Below are 14942 nucleotides of genomic sequence, written 5' to 3' on the forward strand. Positions count from 1 at the left end.
AGACTTGTGTGAGCAGTTCTCTTGTGTTTTTCAGAAATGTCTTCTCCCTGATTCCAGCACGATTTGGGAATGAGTCACCAGCTGTGGTGTGGTTGGTAGTGAATGAAAGTCAAGTGACAACAGTTGCCAGTCTGTGGTGTGAGCTGATGAGCCTCATTTCAGCTCCCAGAGGGCAGCCAGCCATGTGATACAGATGGCTGTTGTAGTTGGCATTGCGTGAAGTTTCTGTGGGTTGGTCTCTGCTTTTAGCCCCCTCAAATGCCAAGAAAACCCACCCCTATTTGTGGCCAGAGTCCATGCTTTAAGCTTCTCTGGGGTCTCCCATGATGGCACTTCAGGCTTTCACAATGTCAGTCCCTGAGTATCTATCTCTAAAGCTGAGCTGCCACACGGGTCGGCAGAGGTGACCTGAGTACCAGTCCCAGAGCATCTCAGCACCATGTATTTCAGTGGAGGCTGCTGACCCAGGGCCAGCATGCAGGGTCTCTCCTTTGGCCAGCTTAGATGTCTAGGCTGTGATGTCTTCAGCACATTTCCCTCAAAGCTAAGGAGAGTAAGGCGAGCCAGGCTGTGTCTGCTCTTGCTGCCATTTTCCTTCCAGCTTGCATGCAGAGCCATCCCGTACCCACAGTGTGGAAACACAGACACCTTCCTAAACCTGTCATCCAAGCGTTTCTGTCCCATCTTTGGTGGTGCCGTACAGCCTGCGCTCATCAAAGGGTGTGGCTGTAGGCCATGTTCCCTTTGAACAGGGTGTAAGCGTTTTGCATTGGAGGAGGATGATGTGGTACCTGTAGGGCTGGGCTCATGCCGCCCCATCCATTCCTGAACTGCATAGTGACAAAATTTGTTCAGACAGGCTGGCCCTGCCAGTCCTGCACCTACTGAGAGTATTGGGAAATGGTGTTGAAGATGGCAGTATGGATTTGTGATGTCTGCACTCTGATTCTTTACCTGAATTTTTTCCTCAAGTTTTTAGAAGGTAGGAAAGTTAGAAAGCAGACCTGCTGTTTCGTTATCTGCTTCCAGCAGGGGGAGACGGGTCCAGAGAGTTATTTCTTCTGGGAACACATACAAAAATAACATTATTTATTTTACTCATGAGGCGCTCTCCTAGGATTTGTGTGATTTCTGTTTGTTTGGCCTTATATACCCAGGCAACCCCTTCTTTTTGTTTCTGTACACTTCTAAAAGCAAGTAAGACCTATCAGCTTTAGGTTTTGGTTTTGTTTTATGTTTCCCAAGGTTTACGAGACCCTCAAGGGAATTTCTTCCTCATCTCTCTGTTTATTATGATTATTATTATTAAATAGTTATGCTACAGTGGTTCTAATGAGGATTGTATAAACGTGTAAGAAGATGAAAACTTCCCCTGTACTTCCATCTCAGCAGAGAGGGGCCTCCAAGTCCGCTGTGACGCACCCCGCTTTGTAGGCAGGCATGGCCACGTGCAGTCCCACCTTGAGTCAGGATGTTACTAGAGTCTGGGGACAGGATTCCTTCCTTTTCCCTCCCTGAAACCCCCTCTGTCGTTCTCTGTTTAAAGCATATTGGTGCCACTTTCCATGAACTATATTTAACTAAGCATTAAATTTAGATTTAACTGGATAGTTATTGCCTCCTAAGTAAATACTCTGAGATAAGGAAATATTTAGTGAGCTCTAGCAGTTGGGTGGCAGATGCTTCTTGCATTGCATAATAGTTAATCTTTGACAAATATGTTTTCCTTACTCCACTGGCATTTAATTAACATACAATAGCTCTTATTAAGCGTAGATGAAACATATGTGGGAGACCCTTGTAAAAAGGATCCATGCAACTCTCTGACTTGCAAGAGGGGTGCATTTCTATCTTTGGTAACTTCATATGGGACCGGGTCTTTTAGCTGTACTCAAACTCTCTCAGAAGAGTTGCAGTGGTTTCCTCTTGGTGATGCCCATCATCTGGGATGCCAGCAGCCTGATGGCATCTCTCTGTCCCTTGTGCTGTCTGTCACCCTAGAGCAGTGGCTGCTAGTCTATTAGCAGCATGGTCGTCTTCAGAGCAATACCTTTGTCAGGTGAAATCTCTCTCTGCAGCTTGGGAACATCCAGTGTGTGGATTAACCCCCTAGCTCCTTCTCGTTGCTCCCCTTCTCTGGTGCCATCTGTGTCAAGTCTCCTGCAAGGGAGATGTCTGAATCAGCTCACTCCTCGGCTTGAATACAAAGCAGTCATCTCTTTTGCCGCTGCATGCGTGGCACTGGAGCAGCAGTGTCGTGACCTTAGCCCTTAATTTGTGGGCCTTTAACACATGCAGGGATTGTTTAAGTACTCATAGAGAGCACAGCCTTTCCATACCAAGGCTGCAGGGGCCAGTTTCTAGGGGTTCAGAAAGCAACTGGACGCATTCCTGGAAGAAGAAAATCAATCGAGGGCCATTAACTACAAAGACACTGCCACTGGCTGGGGACATGCCTTAGCCACAAATCACGGGAAATGAGAGAAGTGCTCTGAGGCAGTACCAGTGCACGCTTGCCTTGTGCTTGTGCTCTGCCCTAGGCATTGGCTTTAGGCTGCGCTCAGAGACAGGACACAGGGTTAGAGGGACCTTTGATCTGATCCCGTGTGGCCGTTTGTATGACACAGAGCCATTCCTTATGTCTCTCCAGATGGGGTCCACTGTATCCCCATAAGGCTCCAGGAGCAGAGGTGAAGCAGGCACTGTACAAGACCTGTTTTTTCCCTTCCTGCGCACGCACGCAGCAGCGCTGTGACCGTGCAGGACAGCAGCTCACAGTGGAGTTTCCCTCAGCTTTTCTTGCACCCGCTTCTTTGGACCCCCCCCTCAAACCACCGCTTCCCCCTCCCAGCCCTGCCGTGCTTTGGCCACAGAATGGTTACGCTAGCCAAACATCCCTAGGAGCAGCTCTCCTCTTCCCTCCTGCAGGCAGAGGAGAGCGGGCTGGGGGAATGGCAGGCAGGCATCAGCAGTAAAACATACGGCTTATTCCCCTCCATTAATTTAATCTCCCTTCTCTTGCGACGGTGCCGGTGATGGTATGCGAGCTGTGGGAGCGTTCCCGGGTGGGCAGCGCTGCTGCCGGGCTCGGGGCTCAGCTGCGGGCGCTGGCAGTCGGGGAGGACAGGCCGGGTATTCACACTGCGGGCAGCTCAATACCAGCATTGTCTCCGGTCCATCCCTCAAAGGCTGGGAAAGGAGGTGGGGGGCGGGAAGGGCTGAGTGGGGAGAGGTGGGAGGGAGGCGGAGGGAGGGATGTACAACTGTTTATCTGGCGAGAGGAAAGTCTGAGAGGGGGAAAAGCAAGGTTTGAGGCTGCAGAGGCAGTTGCCAAGAATGCTGCTCTGTAAATCAGCTAGCTTGTGGCTTTGGGCCGCAAAACCAAGTTGTTTGCACTTTTGGCCACAGCTACTTTGCCCCCCCACCCCCAGTATTTTCTCTTGTGAATATTGGCCGTATCTTCCTCCATCCTCTCTGCTCCGCTCCCGGTGCCTCCCTCCCGCTCTGCCTCCCGGCTGCCCCTGCCTTTTCCTCTCTGCTTCCAGTTCCCCGCTCGCGCTCCCCCTCTCCCTCTCCCCCCATCCTTCCTTCTCCGGCCCCTCTTCCTCTCCCATCCCCTTCCCTCTCTGCCTCTCCCCCCTGCCCTTTCCAGCCCCCTCTCCCTCGGAGCTTCCCCCCTCTGCCCTCCAGCCCCCTTCCCTTCCCATGCCCCTCTCCCTGCTGCAGTGCCCCCCTCCCTCCCTCTCTCCCTCCCTCTCTCCCTCCCCTTCCCAGCCGCGGTCCGGCTCCCGAAGGCCCGGCCCGGACGCCGCCGGGGCCGTCTCCCTGGCCGCCCGGGGCAGCCCCGCTCCCCGGCGAGGGCGGGGGGGCGCGGGGCGGGCTGCGCCCCCGGGAGAGGGACGGGGAGCGCCGCTCGCAGCTCCGCTCCCGCGCTCGCCGCCGTGGTGCCGAGCTGCCGCCTCACGAGTGAGGCTCCCTCCTCCCTCCTCGCTCGCCCCCTCCCTCGCTCCCTCCCTCCTTCGCTCCGCCTGGGAAAGTGGGTTAGGAAGGGAGCTCGGGGCTGGGAAGCTGCACAGCCGCGCACTGGAGCAGGACCGTCCACTCGCGCAGCCCGGCGGCACAGGACTCGTCTTGTTCCTTTTCCTTTTTTTCACCTCTCTCCATCGCTCCGAACGGGTCGATTCAATTATTATTGGTTTTAATTATTTTGTTACCTGACTTTTTCCTCTTGCCTTTTTTTTTTTTCTTTTTTCCTTTTTTAATTTAAGGTTGTGCTAAGACTTTTTTTGGAAAGCCTTAAAAAAAGAAAAGGGGGGGAAAGAAGCCAGCGAGAGATTGAAAAAAGCAAGAGAAAGTGGCAGCTAAGAAGGACTGTGAAATCACCTCCCCTTTCTGGGGCTGTCGATCAGAGCGAGAGTTGTACATTATTATTATTGTTTTTCTTTCTACATCCGTCTATCCACATACACACGCAGAGAGAGAGAGAGAGAGACAAGTACAGACAGTAAAACTCGACGAGACCAGCCATGGTAGCAAGGGCTCAGCCTGATCGGAAACAATTACCGCTGGTCCTACTGAGATTGCTTTGCCTTCTCCCTACAGGGCTGCCAGTCCGCAGCGTGGATTTTACCCGAGGTACCGATAACATCACCGTGAGGCAGGGGGACACAGCCATCCTCAGGTAGGGCATTTTGCCAACTTTTCCTTTTCTATGTGTGTATCTATGTTTCTGTGTATGCAACCTATACGTGTGATGCGAGACAGATTTGTGTGTGTATGTTTCTGTGAGAGTGTGTGTTATTTTACCTCTCGAACTGCAGTAGCAGCAGCTGCTACAAACAAGCTCTGCGTGTGTGTTTGTGCTTTAATATAAAAAAATCACCAAGCTTTTGGAAGCCTCTTGCCACCACTCCCCTCTATGTAGTGCTCTGGATCAAAAGAATTTCAGTGGCGAAAGATCTGTTTGTGTTAGCCAGCTCTCGTGAATGTACGTTTTCCACCACCCCTGCAGTATCAATAGAGAAATCAAAAAGGGATCCAGCTGTGCTTGCCAGATGTTCCATTGATCTTCCCATACTTCTTTTTGTACCAATGCAAAAACTTTATCCCTGGTGCTGCCAGAACTCTCAGGCAAGTTCTTTTGGGAAACTCTGGCTTTAAATTTTATTTATTTATTTTTCTGCCCTGAAGGGGGGGGGTGGGGATGGATACACTGGTTGAAAAGGCTGGTGAAAAAATGGTGTAAGAGCTCCAACATTTACGAAGCTTGTATCTCATTCACTGTGTTGGTTTCTTTGCAGGGCTAAGTAAATGGGTGTATGCTGTGCCTTCGTGTCTGAGTGATTGTGGTGAGGGTGTCTTTGCACATGAAGCCTTGTTCACAGGCAGTATCGAGTGTTGTATTTCTGTATTCGTTGTGCAGGTTTTCTAAAGGTAGTTCTGACGCTACTTGGACTTTCAGTTAGGAGCGTCCCAAATAGCTGAAACGCAGTCATCTTTTTCCTGTGGGTTTCTTTTGCAAATTCTGCCTTGCTCAACTTACCTGCAGTAACTTCCCTACCGAAGGAAAATTCTGTGCGTGTGAGTGTGCACATGCTGTGTATTACAGCTATAAAACTACTGGGTGTAATTTAAAATAAGTCTGTAATCTGTATGAGGAGCTGATAGTGCACAAACCCTGAAGCATCAAGGGAGCAATTCCCTAGCAAAGCTAACAGCAGCAGCAAAGTTTTCTTTCTCTGAAATAAATCCTGCTAGATGTCACCAAATGGTCTGCTACATGATCCCCTGTGTCCTGCATCCCTCCCATTTAATGACAGAGGGGTATGTCAGCTAGCAAGATGGGATCAGGGAAGAAGGATGCTAGAAGAGGGATGTGTGTGTGTATGTGTACGCTTATCGCTTCTCTCGGCTCCCGTGTGCTGGGTTGTTTTGATCCTGGAATATCTGTTCAGCAGCTTCCATTCCCCAGCTCTCCAGACTTGTTAACTCGCATGTAGGATTTATCCACACGGAGTAATAGGATTTACAGAGTAATTCATCTGCCTTGCATATGCAATGGAAGGGGTTTAGATATGACATGGTAAACACCTAACAAGGGGTGTTGCCTCTGACTCCCGGCTCCTCTCCTCGCTTCTCCCTTCCACTCACTAGCAATTCATATATCCCATTAACCCTTTTCTAGCAGGATTCCCAGCTGACTTATCCCATTTTTAAAGGCGAATCACTTCCATCAATCGTTTATTTTAGAGGGGCTGCTCAGGCAGATGTTTGCCAGCGTATGTTTGGTACATACAGCAGCAGACAAGTCATTAAGCTCACTTGCCCAGCCAGGGGTCACTGGATTTCTATTTCCCACTTAACCTTGGAGCTTTTGAGTTTATCTAGACGCTGTGTGCTAAAGCTGCATTTGCAGCAGAGAGGGCTGAGCGGATGGTGGAGATGGTGCCTGCATGTGCTGCGTGTAAAGCATTCGTCAGCAAGCTCAACGGGGCTGCATGGGAGAGTGGTTTCGGTGTTTGTGTGTGGAGTGTGTGGCTTGCCAGTGTTATGTCAGGCACTAAAATAAAACACCTAAGTGAGGTGATCCAGCTGTGTCAGCCAGATGTGTGCCAAGTGACACAGTTTGCAGGAGCAGCACACCACCCGGCCGTGTAACTGCTTGCCCTGAGCAATACGGTGTTCCTGGCAGGCTGTGTTTCTGTCAGAAGTGACTGTGGCCAGGGCACAGGCTTTCCCTCTCTCAGCTCCCTTCCTAAGCTCTTTAAGCAGATCTGGCCAGGTATACGCTCCTCATGTTTCCTAGGAAGAGCAGCTATCTTCTCTCCCTTTCCCTGGGACCAGCCCCAGGTTTCTGGGACATTTCAGTCCCTCCTTCAGAGGAGAGGCAGAAGCCAGGCTGTGCTGGGAGACAGGACTGCCACATGAGGCTGGAAAGAGTGAGATTTCCCTCTGTCCCATACACTTTAAGTCCTCCAGGATGGCATTTCATTCCCTCAGTTTTAAAGCAAGGGTTGGTTTGCTAGCTTCCCCTTTGCTGTTTTCCCTGCCCCTCCAAAACATAACTCACTTTAAGACAGCCTTGTGTTTGAAAAACGCTCAGCATCTTGCTCTCCCTGCCTATAGATCCACTAGCGACAACGCAAGGGGAAGAGCTAGATGGAGAAAAACTATTAGATGATCTATACTAACTGTGCTCAGAGCAGATCTTTACCTCCACGGAGAGATAGGTAAGAGATTTCTATACAGAGATCGTATCACCTATCTTTGCTATGCATCTACTTCAGAGGGAAGAGGGAGCGTGCAGCGGCCGTTTACCAGTACCCAGTAACTCCATCCTGTAGCTTGAAGGGAAATGAAAATGTAGGAGGGAGAAAAAATGATATGCAGTTGGGGAAAATTAAAAGCAATGTACGTAGTGATAATATAACTAAAAACATTTTGTTCATGTAAATTGTGGTGCAAATCATTCAGCAAAGCACCGAGGTATTCTGAATGATTCTTCTCCTTTGGGGCCTTATACATTTGCATATAGTGTTACACTTGTAGGTGGAAGAGTGGGTGGGTGGACTGTTCTATGAAGTGGAGAAAAATAGTTTATTATAAGTCCTAATGTTCCCAAAGGAAGCCACTCCTCTGGAGCTTCATCTACAGCTTGTTACTCAGAATAGAATTATTTTGAGAAGTTTGGATATGACTTTTTAAAGCTATGGCATTTAAATATTCCCTTGCTATGGACTTTTAAAAAATGTTCCTAACTCTATGCTGGCTCATCTCCTAAATGACCTGGCAGCAGATTTGATTCATTTGTTGGCCTTGCTGAAGGCTGATGACTTTTAGTGAGTATTTGGCATGGGGAAGTTAGGGAATTGCAGAGAGAGAGAATAAAAATAGCTCGTGATAGACTATCCACAGGGAAAAAGGTAATGATCCGCTCCTTACAGCAAGGCTGAAAAGGAAGGAGGGGTCTGAAAGCTGCAACAGGTGAGAAGGGCTGAGCAGAGCTTCTGGTGTTCGGCCAGCTACAACTAAGAAAAGAGAGCAGGATGTTTCAAAGATGACACTGTATATCACACAGCCTGTCAGACTTGCTAAGGTTTCATTTTTTAACTCTGTCTTCAGCAAGCGAAGAAGGACACTGAACCTTACTTTGAGTATTGAGAGGGAACTGTGTGCTACAATTCCTGCCAATGTTTTGCTTGCAAGATCACAGTCATGAGGTTGTCAGGTTTTGTATGCAACTTCCCTGCTTGATGTTAGAAAAAAAAAGAATCTCTAAAAAACAAATACACATAATATCCCCCAAAACTAATTAAAAGGGGAAAAAAACCCAAGCCCTATCCCCAAATCTTCTTTCTCTTTACCTGCCCCCAGCATCCCCTCCCACCTCATTTTCTCTGCAAGTGTTGGGTGAGCAAGGGCAGGGACCCTGTGCTTTGTTACGCACTTTCAGCCTAGGGAGGGTGTGAGAAATAGGAGGACGTTGGCTAAGCGGGACGTGCAGTAGCGAAGGGCAGATGCTGCAAACTGGGGAGGGAGGGAACTGTGCCTCTGTGTCGTGTTCGGCCCTTAAGATGGGTTAGAAGCGAAATGCCAATGGAGTCCATGCTGTGGGATCAGGTACCTGTACAGAGTATCAGGGGGAAAGATCAGCTCGCTCAGGAACCATCACAGCAGCTCACCCCAGAGTGCCTTTAAAGCACTATTCTGAGGGTGTCAGTGGGGCTTGCAGGTTGCCCAGGGCTTTTAGTAGTCTTGGCACAAGGGCAGATTAGACCTTTAATGACTTCTGAAACGGAGCTCATCACTAGCTGGAACCAAAATGGGGCACATCCCCGTTCCCATCTGCTCAGTTATACCAGCACAAATCCACCAAAGCCCAAGGGCACTGCCAGAAATACTGCATTTGTCTTTGGGGCAGATTCCTGGGGATTGCTAATAAAGAGGTACAAGTGACTCATACAGGGCTTAAGCTGCTGAGTGCTGCTCAGATGATGCTCAGCCCGTTGGAGAACTGGGATCTTGCCAAGGCCAGAATTTGGCTTATTGTTCTTGAGTTTTTCCAAGCATCAACTTTTCATCAAGAATTAAATCAGTCTGATGCTGATGCACTGATGAAAATCAACATTCAACTGACTGTGCAATTTCCATTTTTACCAGGTATTTAAATAATATGAAGTTTCAGGACGATAGCACATTTAGGAACTTCCATCCTAATAGGTGCTTAGTTTCTTTGAGTTACATGTGTCAAAGGACGGGCTAGAATCAAATTACCAGCAGTAATGGTAGCGCTGTTGGTGTAATCCTGCAATATAAGCAATTTATGCAAACTCTGTTCTTGGCCTCCCAGTATTTTGCTGATATTCTACATGTGGAGCTATGCTAGAGGACAAAGGCACCTCAGGCAAAGCACCAACACATCATCGCAACAAAGTTTATGCCCTATACAGTCATTTTAAAAGAAAAGTAAAAGCTGTTCAGATTACATTTATAATTAGCATATGATTTATAACAGGGAGCACTGAGCTGAGCCCTTTGCTAGAAATGAGAATAGGCATGTTCAAAGGTATAATGCTGCATAATAATACAGCCTTGGCAGTAAAATTGTAACCTTGATTATTAGTAGTATTGTTGTGGCACTTAAAGGCCGCCACTAAGTTGAGGCACCCTTTGTATTAAGTGCCACGCGAGCACAGAGTAAGAGAGATTCCCTCTTCCGCAGGGCGTGCAGGCTATTAGCTGGGACGGGCAGAGGCAGGGGGTGGGCAGGAGGCACCCGGAGGTGAGGGGACTCGCCCAGGGTCGCACAGCAGGGCTCAGGCGCACCCAGCCTAGCGACCTATCCATTAGCTTGGGTTGCCTTTCGGCTTAGCCACGCAACGACCCAGCACATGTGACAAACGAGGTTTCTGTAGTATGTCCTCATCTGTGCTGGTATTGACTGCAAGACCCAAATGCTCTTCTTTCTCTCCGGTATATGCAAAGCCTTCATTATCAAATCTAGCGTACGCGTGTCGAGAGGGTATGTTGGGATCTGTGCAAAAGGGGCTGTACTCTGCTGATAGTTTCGTTTTAAAAAAAAAATATATATATATAAAAAGAAATGTATAAATGTAGTAACAGATGATGTTGCAAAACTTCCAGGTCTGGCAGCAGATGGTGCCATTATATGAAGGCACACATGCATACGTAGATATGTGAGTGTGTGTGCATACACATGATAAAGGAAATTGCAATATGTGTATGGTCAGAGGCTGGTGATTAGCCTCTCTCCTTATACACGCACATGTATACGCACAATATTTATATATGGTGCGCCCAGTGGTGAGCAGAGCCTTTGTGATACCGTGTCTTCTGCAAAGTGGGACTAACCCATCACAAGCAAAGGTGGAATGGAAATTAGAAAAGGAAAGGCTCTTCCTTTGGTGAAATTATGTATGTTTAATAACACTGTATGTATAATTTGCATTCAGAAAGATGGAGGAGGAGAGACAGTATCAGACTGTATGGCTTTAACCTCCTCCCCTGAGTCTGCACACACACTTCAGTTTGCAGCTAAGTACCATATGTTTTCCTACTTAGTTGGCATTAAAATTTATATAGTAGTACGTGTTACCTGGAGTGTCTCAGAGTCAGTACCTCTTCCACTCCGCTCCCCTCCCCAGCAGGTCATGAGGAAAGACCTAGTCTTAAAATAGCTCATAGTTACTGGAATTTGCAGTCTCATAACTATAAGTTTTCAAAATATATATTACACGTACCTGCCCTTTATATCCAGACCCACAGGCATCTGATTCTGACAGAGCTGCGGGGCCACAGCTCACTGCTGATGCAGTGGCGGGGCTTCAGCAGGCTTACTGTGAGGCTGAATATAGCCATTTTCACTGAAGGTACCTAGTTTTGTTGTCCATCAAAATTCACTCTGGCTTGCGTGAACTCGTGCTCTGCTGGAGTAAGTGCAATGGAGGGCACAAAGGTGAAGTCAGGAATTTACTGAGTTTTCTTTTACTCTTCTCTTGCTGAAGAAGAAACGAATGGGATTTTCAGCTGAATCTGACACCAAAGCATTTGCTTCAGGCTTCAGGCACATCTAACGTGTCTGGTTTTATGGTAAGTAATGGGAACTAATAACGATGAGTTTCACCTCTGCCTAGGAAACAGCTATTTCAAAATAATCTGAACAGCCAATCTCCCCTGTGCATGTATATTTCTGCAGATTTTTATTCAGAGCAACTCTGTTGTGTGGGAGAGGCCAGCTGTGACCCCGGAGTGCCTCCACTGTGCTTGGCCCGTGCAAAGAGAGGAGAAATAGCCCTGCCGCAGCTCTATTGATTTCACCGGGGTTGCGCTTTTTCGGTCAGAGCTAACTTGATGGAACTGAGCCCGTTCAGACTGGGCTGGAGTTGAACAGATACTTTGCAATAACACATCTGCGTGAGGTTTGGGGGGTGTGTGCTTGCGCGTGCATGTGCGCAAATGCGTCTTTCCCTACGTTTGTTCCTGTTTAAAAACGGAAAGTGTTTCTTGCGTGCAGTTGTACAAATGTCTATATACTTCGTACGGTTGCAAGCGTTGTATTGGTGAGAGGCAGCACTGCCCAATGGGTGGGATGACAGGCTGCTTGCTTGGAACTCTGTGTGACTTTTTCTGACTCCTGGGCCTTCATAACCATCACTAATGCTGGAAGTGTCCTTTGCTTCTCTGTGCCTCAGTTGCTATAGCTGTGAAGGAAAAAAGCAGCAAGCAAACAGAATATTGCATTTTCCTCTTCTGAGGCTCAGTGGTTAACACCACGGTAGATCTAGCCAATACTGTCCCTTTCCAGTAGCAACCCGAACCACTTTTGCCACTGAAATTCGCATCTCTGTGGCAGAGGGAAGTAGTGAAAGCTTCCGAAGAGCAGGGAGGCTTGTCCTTCACACACCCCCTCCCACTCTCCTGTGAAAGGCGAGACGTGCCTGAGTGGTTTCTCTCCACAGGTGCTCTCCATAGGTGGCTTCCTAGAAGAGCACTGGATTTACAAGGGGGAGGGAAAGGCCAAGAGGGCTCCAGCTCCCCAAGCACCAACCCCTGTGCTGTGCAGTTGTGAAACGAAATAGGGGTGGTCACACAGCTGTGCAGCACCACTCACAGAGCCGCTGCAGCCACCCCTCTTGGGGATGTCAGGGTGGCCGTGTTGGAGACGCACCACCGTTACTGCCCCTAACGCGGTGTGACCTAGCGTATCAGTGACAACAGTGTCTCATCGGGGTGGTGATGGTGCTTTTCCAGTGCAGGAACCCAGGGATACTCTAACTGGGAACCTGACGGTACCTGCGTTACAGCTACCTCAGCTCTCTGCTTTCTTACTCCCTCCATCCCAGGCTGGTTGTCCACCCTACACGAGGCTGGGCAAGGGAGACCATGACTCGGAGCTGCACGTCCATTCACTTTTCGTGCCTCGCTGTGCAAACAAAACCCATGTTGAAATCCACTGGCAGGCAGCATCCATGACTTTGAATAGTAAATACAAATCTCTCCCTCTCCCTCTCTGTGTGTCTCTCTCTCTCTGTTATTAAGCTGACAGGCACTTAGCCAATTATCCAGTCGTAGTCTCAGCTGTATTTATGGAGGAGGAAGAGACAACGCACACAGCTCTTGTCTTCAGGGCTTCAGCTGAGTCTCTCTTGTGTGCTGTAGCATTTTCCCTTGTGTGAGCTGCCTAGGACGCTCAGGGAAAGAAACCAATGAAGGAGATGAGTTGAGGAGAGGGAGGAGGAAGAGCGGAGGGGAGGAAAGGGGTCTGCTCCCCCAGACCAGGCGCACGCCAGAGCTGTCATTGTTTGCCATTGTTTTTGTGTTTAAATTTGGCAGAGCACGCGTGCCTTTGTTGCATAAGATTGCGGTGGATGGGGAATGCGATGGCCGTGATTACTTGCAAAGTCGTTTTGGCTGTGACAGGGCCAAGAGTCAGGAACTATGCAGTGGCAGACTGTGAGTCTGTGCCTTAAAGTAAGGGGGCCACACGTACTTGGGGACGTAGCGTGAATCTGTGACTTGGAGCCAAGAGGCACCCCTAATCCCTGATGCAGTATTGCGCCTAGAACGTATAGCCTGTGCTGGCTCAAGTGTTTACTCCAAACAGCAAAATTTAGGCAAATAGCACTGAAGCGTTCTGTGAATATTTTCATGAATGTTAAAAATGAATTCACTTTGGCTGCAGCTGTGCTTCCTTTGTGTGTGTGCATGTGCATCTTTTTTTCTCTCCCCCTTGTGAATAATCTGAGTGGATGAGTTTTCCTTGCCCTGGCATTCATGGACAGAACATTTTAAACAGGTTCATAGCTGAGCAAACAAGGCTCTAGCTGCAACTTCTGCAGCTGAAAATCCCTGGCTGTACAGATTTGCAGGCATGTGCCCCTTCCTCCCCCCCAGACACTAACTTTGTGTGTACACCTGTGGTGCTCTTAATGTATATTTATGCAGGATGCTGCTTGTGGAGCACTGGACATGGTTCTTACAACCCCTCATCAGAGCCCGGGCATAAAAGCAGTCGAACAAGTGAGACGTGGAGCTGATCGCAGCTTGAGTCACAATAATTTATGTGCATGTGACAAGAGAAAATTACCTTTAAACTCTGCACCCAACCAATCAATCTTACAGCAGCCTGGTTTTGCTAGGAAAGGTGCCTCGGGCCAAGCCTATCAAGCTCAGAAAAAGAAAGGTTAAAATGTTCTAACATCATTATCTCTTTCTTTTCCTTTGGAGGAGAGGAGCCACAGTGACAAAGCCTAGCTGACTCCTTCACACCAGCTCCTTTGTGGTGAGCTCCATTCCCACCCCCAGCCCAGATTCCCAATAGGAGTCAGCAGGAATTTGTCCACGGTCAGGCCCCGTGTTCATCTTGCCAGGGAACAGAAAGGAGAGCGTGTGACAGTGGGGACCAGGCATAAATAAGCATGCTAGAATTGGAAGATGCTCAAGAGGGGAGAGAAGCACCACCACAAGGCAGCAACCCTACTGAGTGCTGCAGGTAGCACAGGGACGTTAGGAAACCCCCATCTGTTCCGGGGGGTCCTCTGAGCTTGGAGAAAAGTGGGATTCAGGGAGTGATTACTCCCTGAAAAATTATTGTCCCCTCTCTGCCAAATACAATATAATATGATCTGTAGTCTCCCTCCCTGCAGCTATAGAGCAGGGAGCCTGCGCCAGCGGAGGCAGTTGTTTATTGGGGCTTTGTGGGAGAAGGGGCATTTGAGCCCCCCTCCTCGTATAAGCAGGGGCACGTGTGAGCGGTGATTCAGTGGAGCCTGTTTGTCCCTTCAGAGCAGGCAGGTTTATTAGCAGTCCCCTCAGTCAAAGGACAGGGCAGGTTTTAAGCTGGTGGAAGAAGATGGGGAGGGACTGCTGCAGCCTGCCCTCCCCCTTTTCCCATCTGCCGCCGCCTTAGCGTTCAGTGTGCTGGTTAAACAGGGATGGTCCTTCCACAGCCCCCTGCCATTTCTCAGGCAGACTCTGTCCCCCGCCTCCGGCTCCGCTGGCTGGCCCCGCAGCCTCATCCTGGCTGCCCCTATTTAGTGGGGCTCTCATTCCTGACAGCGGGATGAGGACCTCAGAGCCCCACAGATTACCGGGCACCCAAACCTTTCTCCCCTGCCATGGGGACATCTCCCACCACCACCTCTTTGCTCCCTGAGCAGCAGAACCTACCGGGACCTCATGACCCCAGCACTCAACCCTGGCCGCAGCAGATCACTCCTCTTCTTTCTAAGTAACCCCTTTTGGGTGCACTGGCTAACTTTCGCTAGCCAGTCACTGCTGTCACCACCCAGTTACCCTGTGCCACCGACCATTGGGGTGGCTGGCAGCACTGCAGAGAGGCAATCGGGGCTGCAGGAAACGTGAGGGAGCAAGCTGCTTTCCAGGGCCCTTTGAGATGCCATGGAAAAATGATGTACACATCC

The 14942-nt window shown here is 49.2% G+C and overlaps 1 protein-coding gene across 3 annotated transcripts in view; it reads left to right on the forward strand.

Annotated features, from left to right (window-relative positions):
• The window catches only part of LSAMP (limbic system associated membrane protein), a 1043134-nt gene that overhangs the window by 713248 nt on the left and 314944 nt on the right, over window positions 1-14942 (forward strand). For 2 of the 3 annotated variants that reach the window (XM_075512687.1, XM_075512704.1), the window contains exon 1: window positions 4527-4681. In XM_075512687.1, coding sequence (XP_075368802.1) covers window positions 4527-4681 — 155 coding nt within the window. Of the gene's footprint in view, window positions 1-4526; window positions 4682-14942 lie in introns of those variants that run through there. The other variant, XM_075512695.1, reaches the window with a different exon arrangement.

Source organism: Mycteria americana, chromosome 1 (genome assembly GCF_035582795.1).
Source record: "Mycteria americana isolate JAX WOST 10 ecotype Jacksonville Zoo and Gardens chromosome 1, USCA_MyAme_1.0, whole genome shotgun sequence".
Taxonomy (NCBI): domain Eukaryota; kingdom Metazoa; phylum Chordata; class Aves; order Ciconiiformes; family Ciconiidae; genus Mycteria; species Mycteria americana.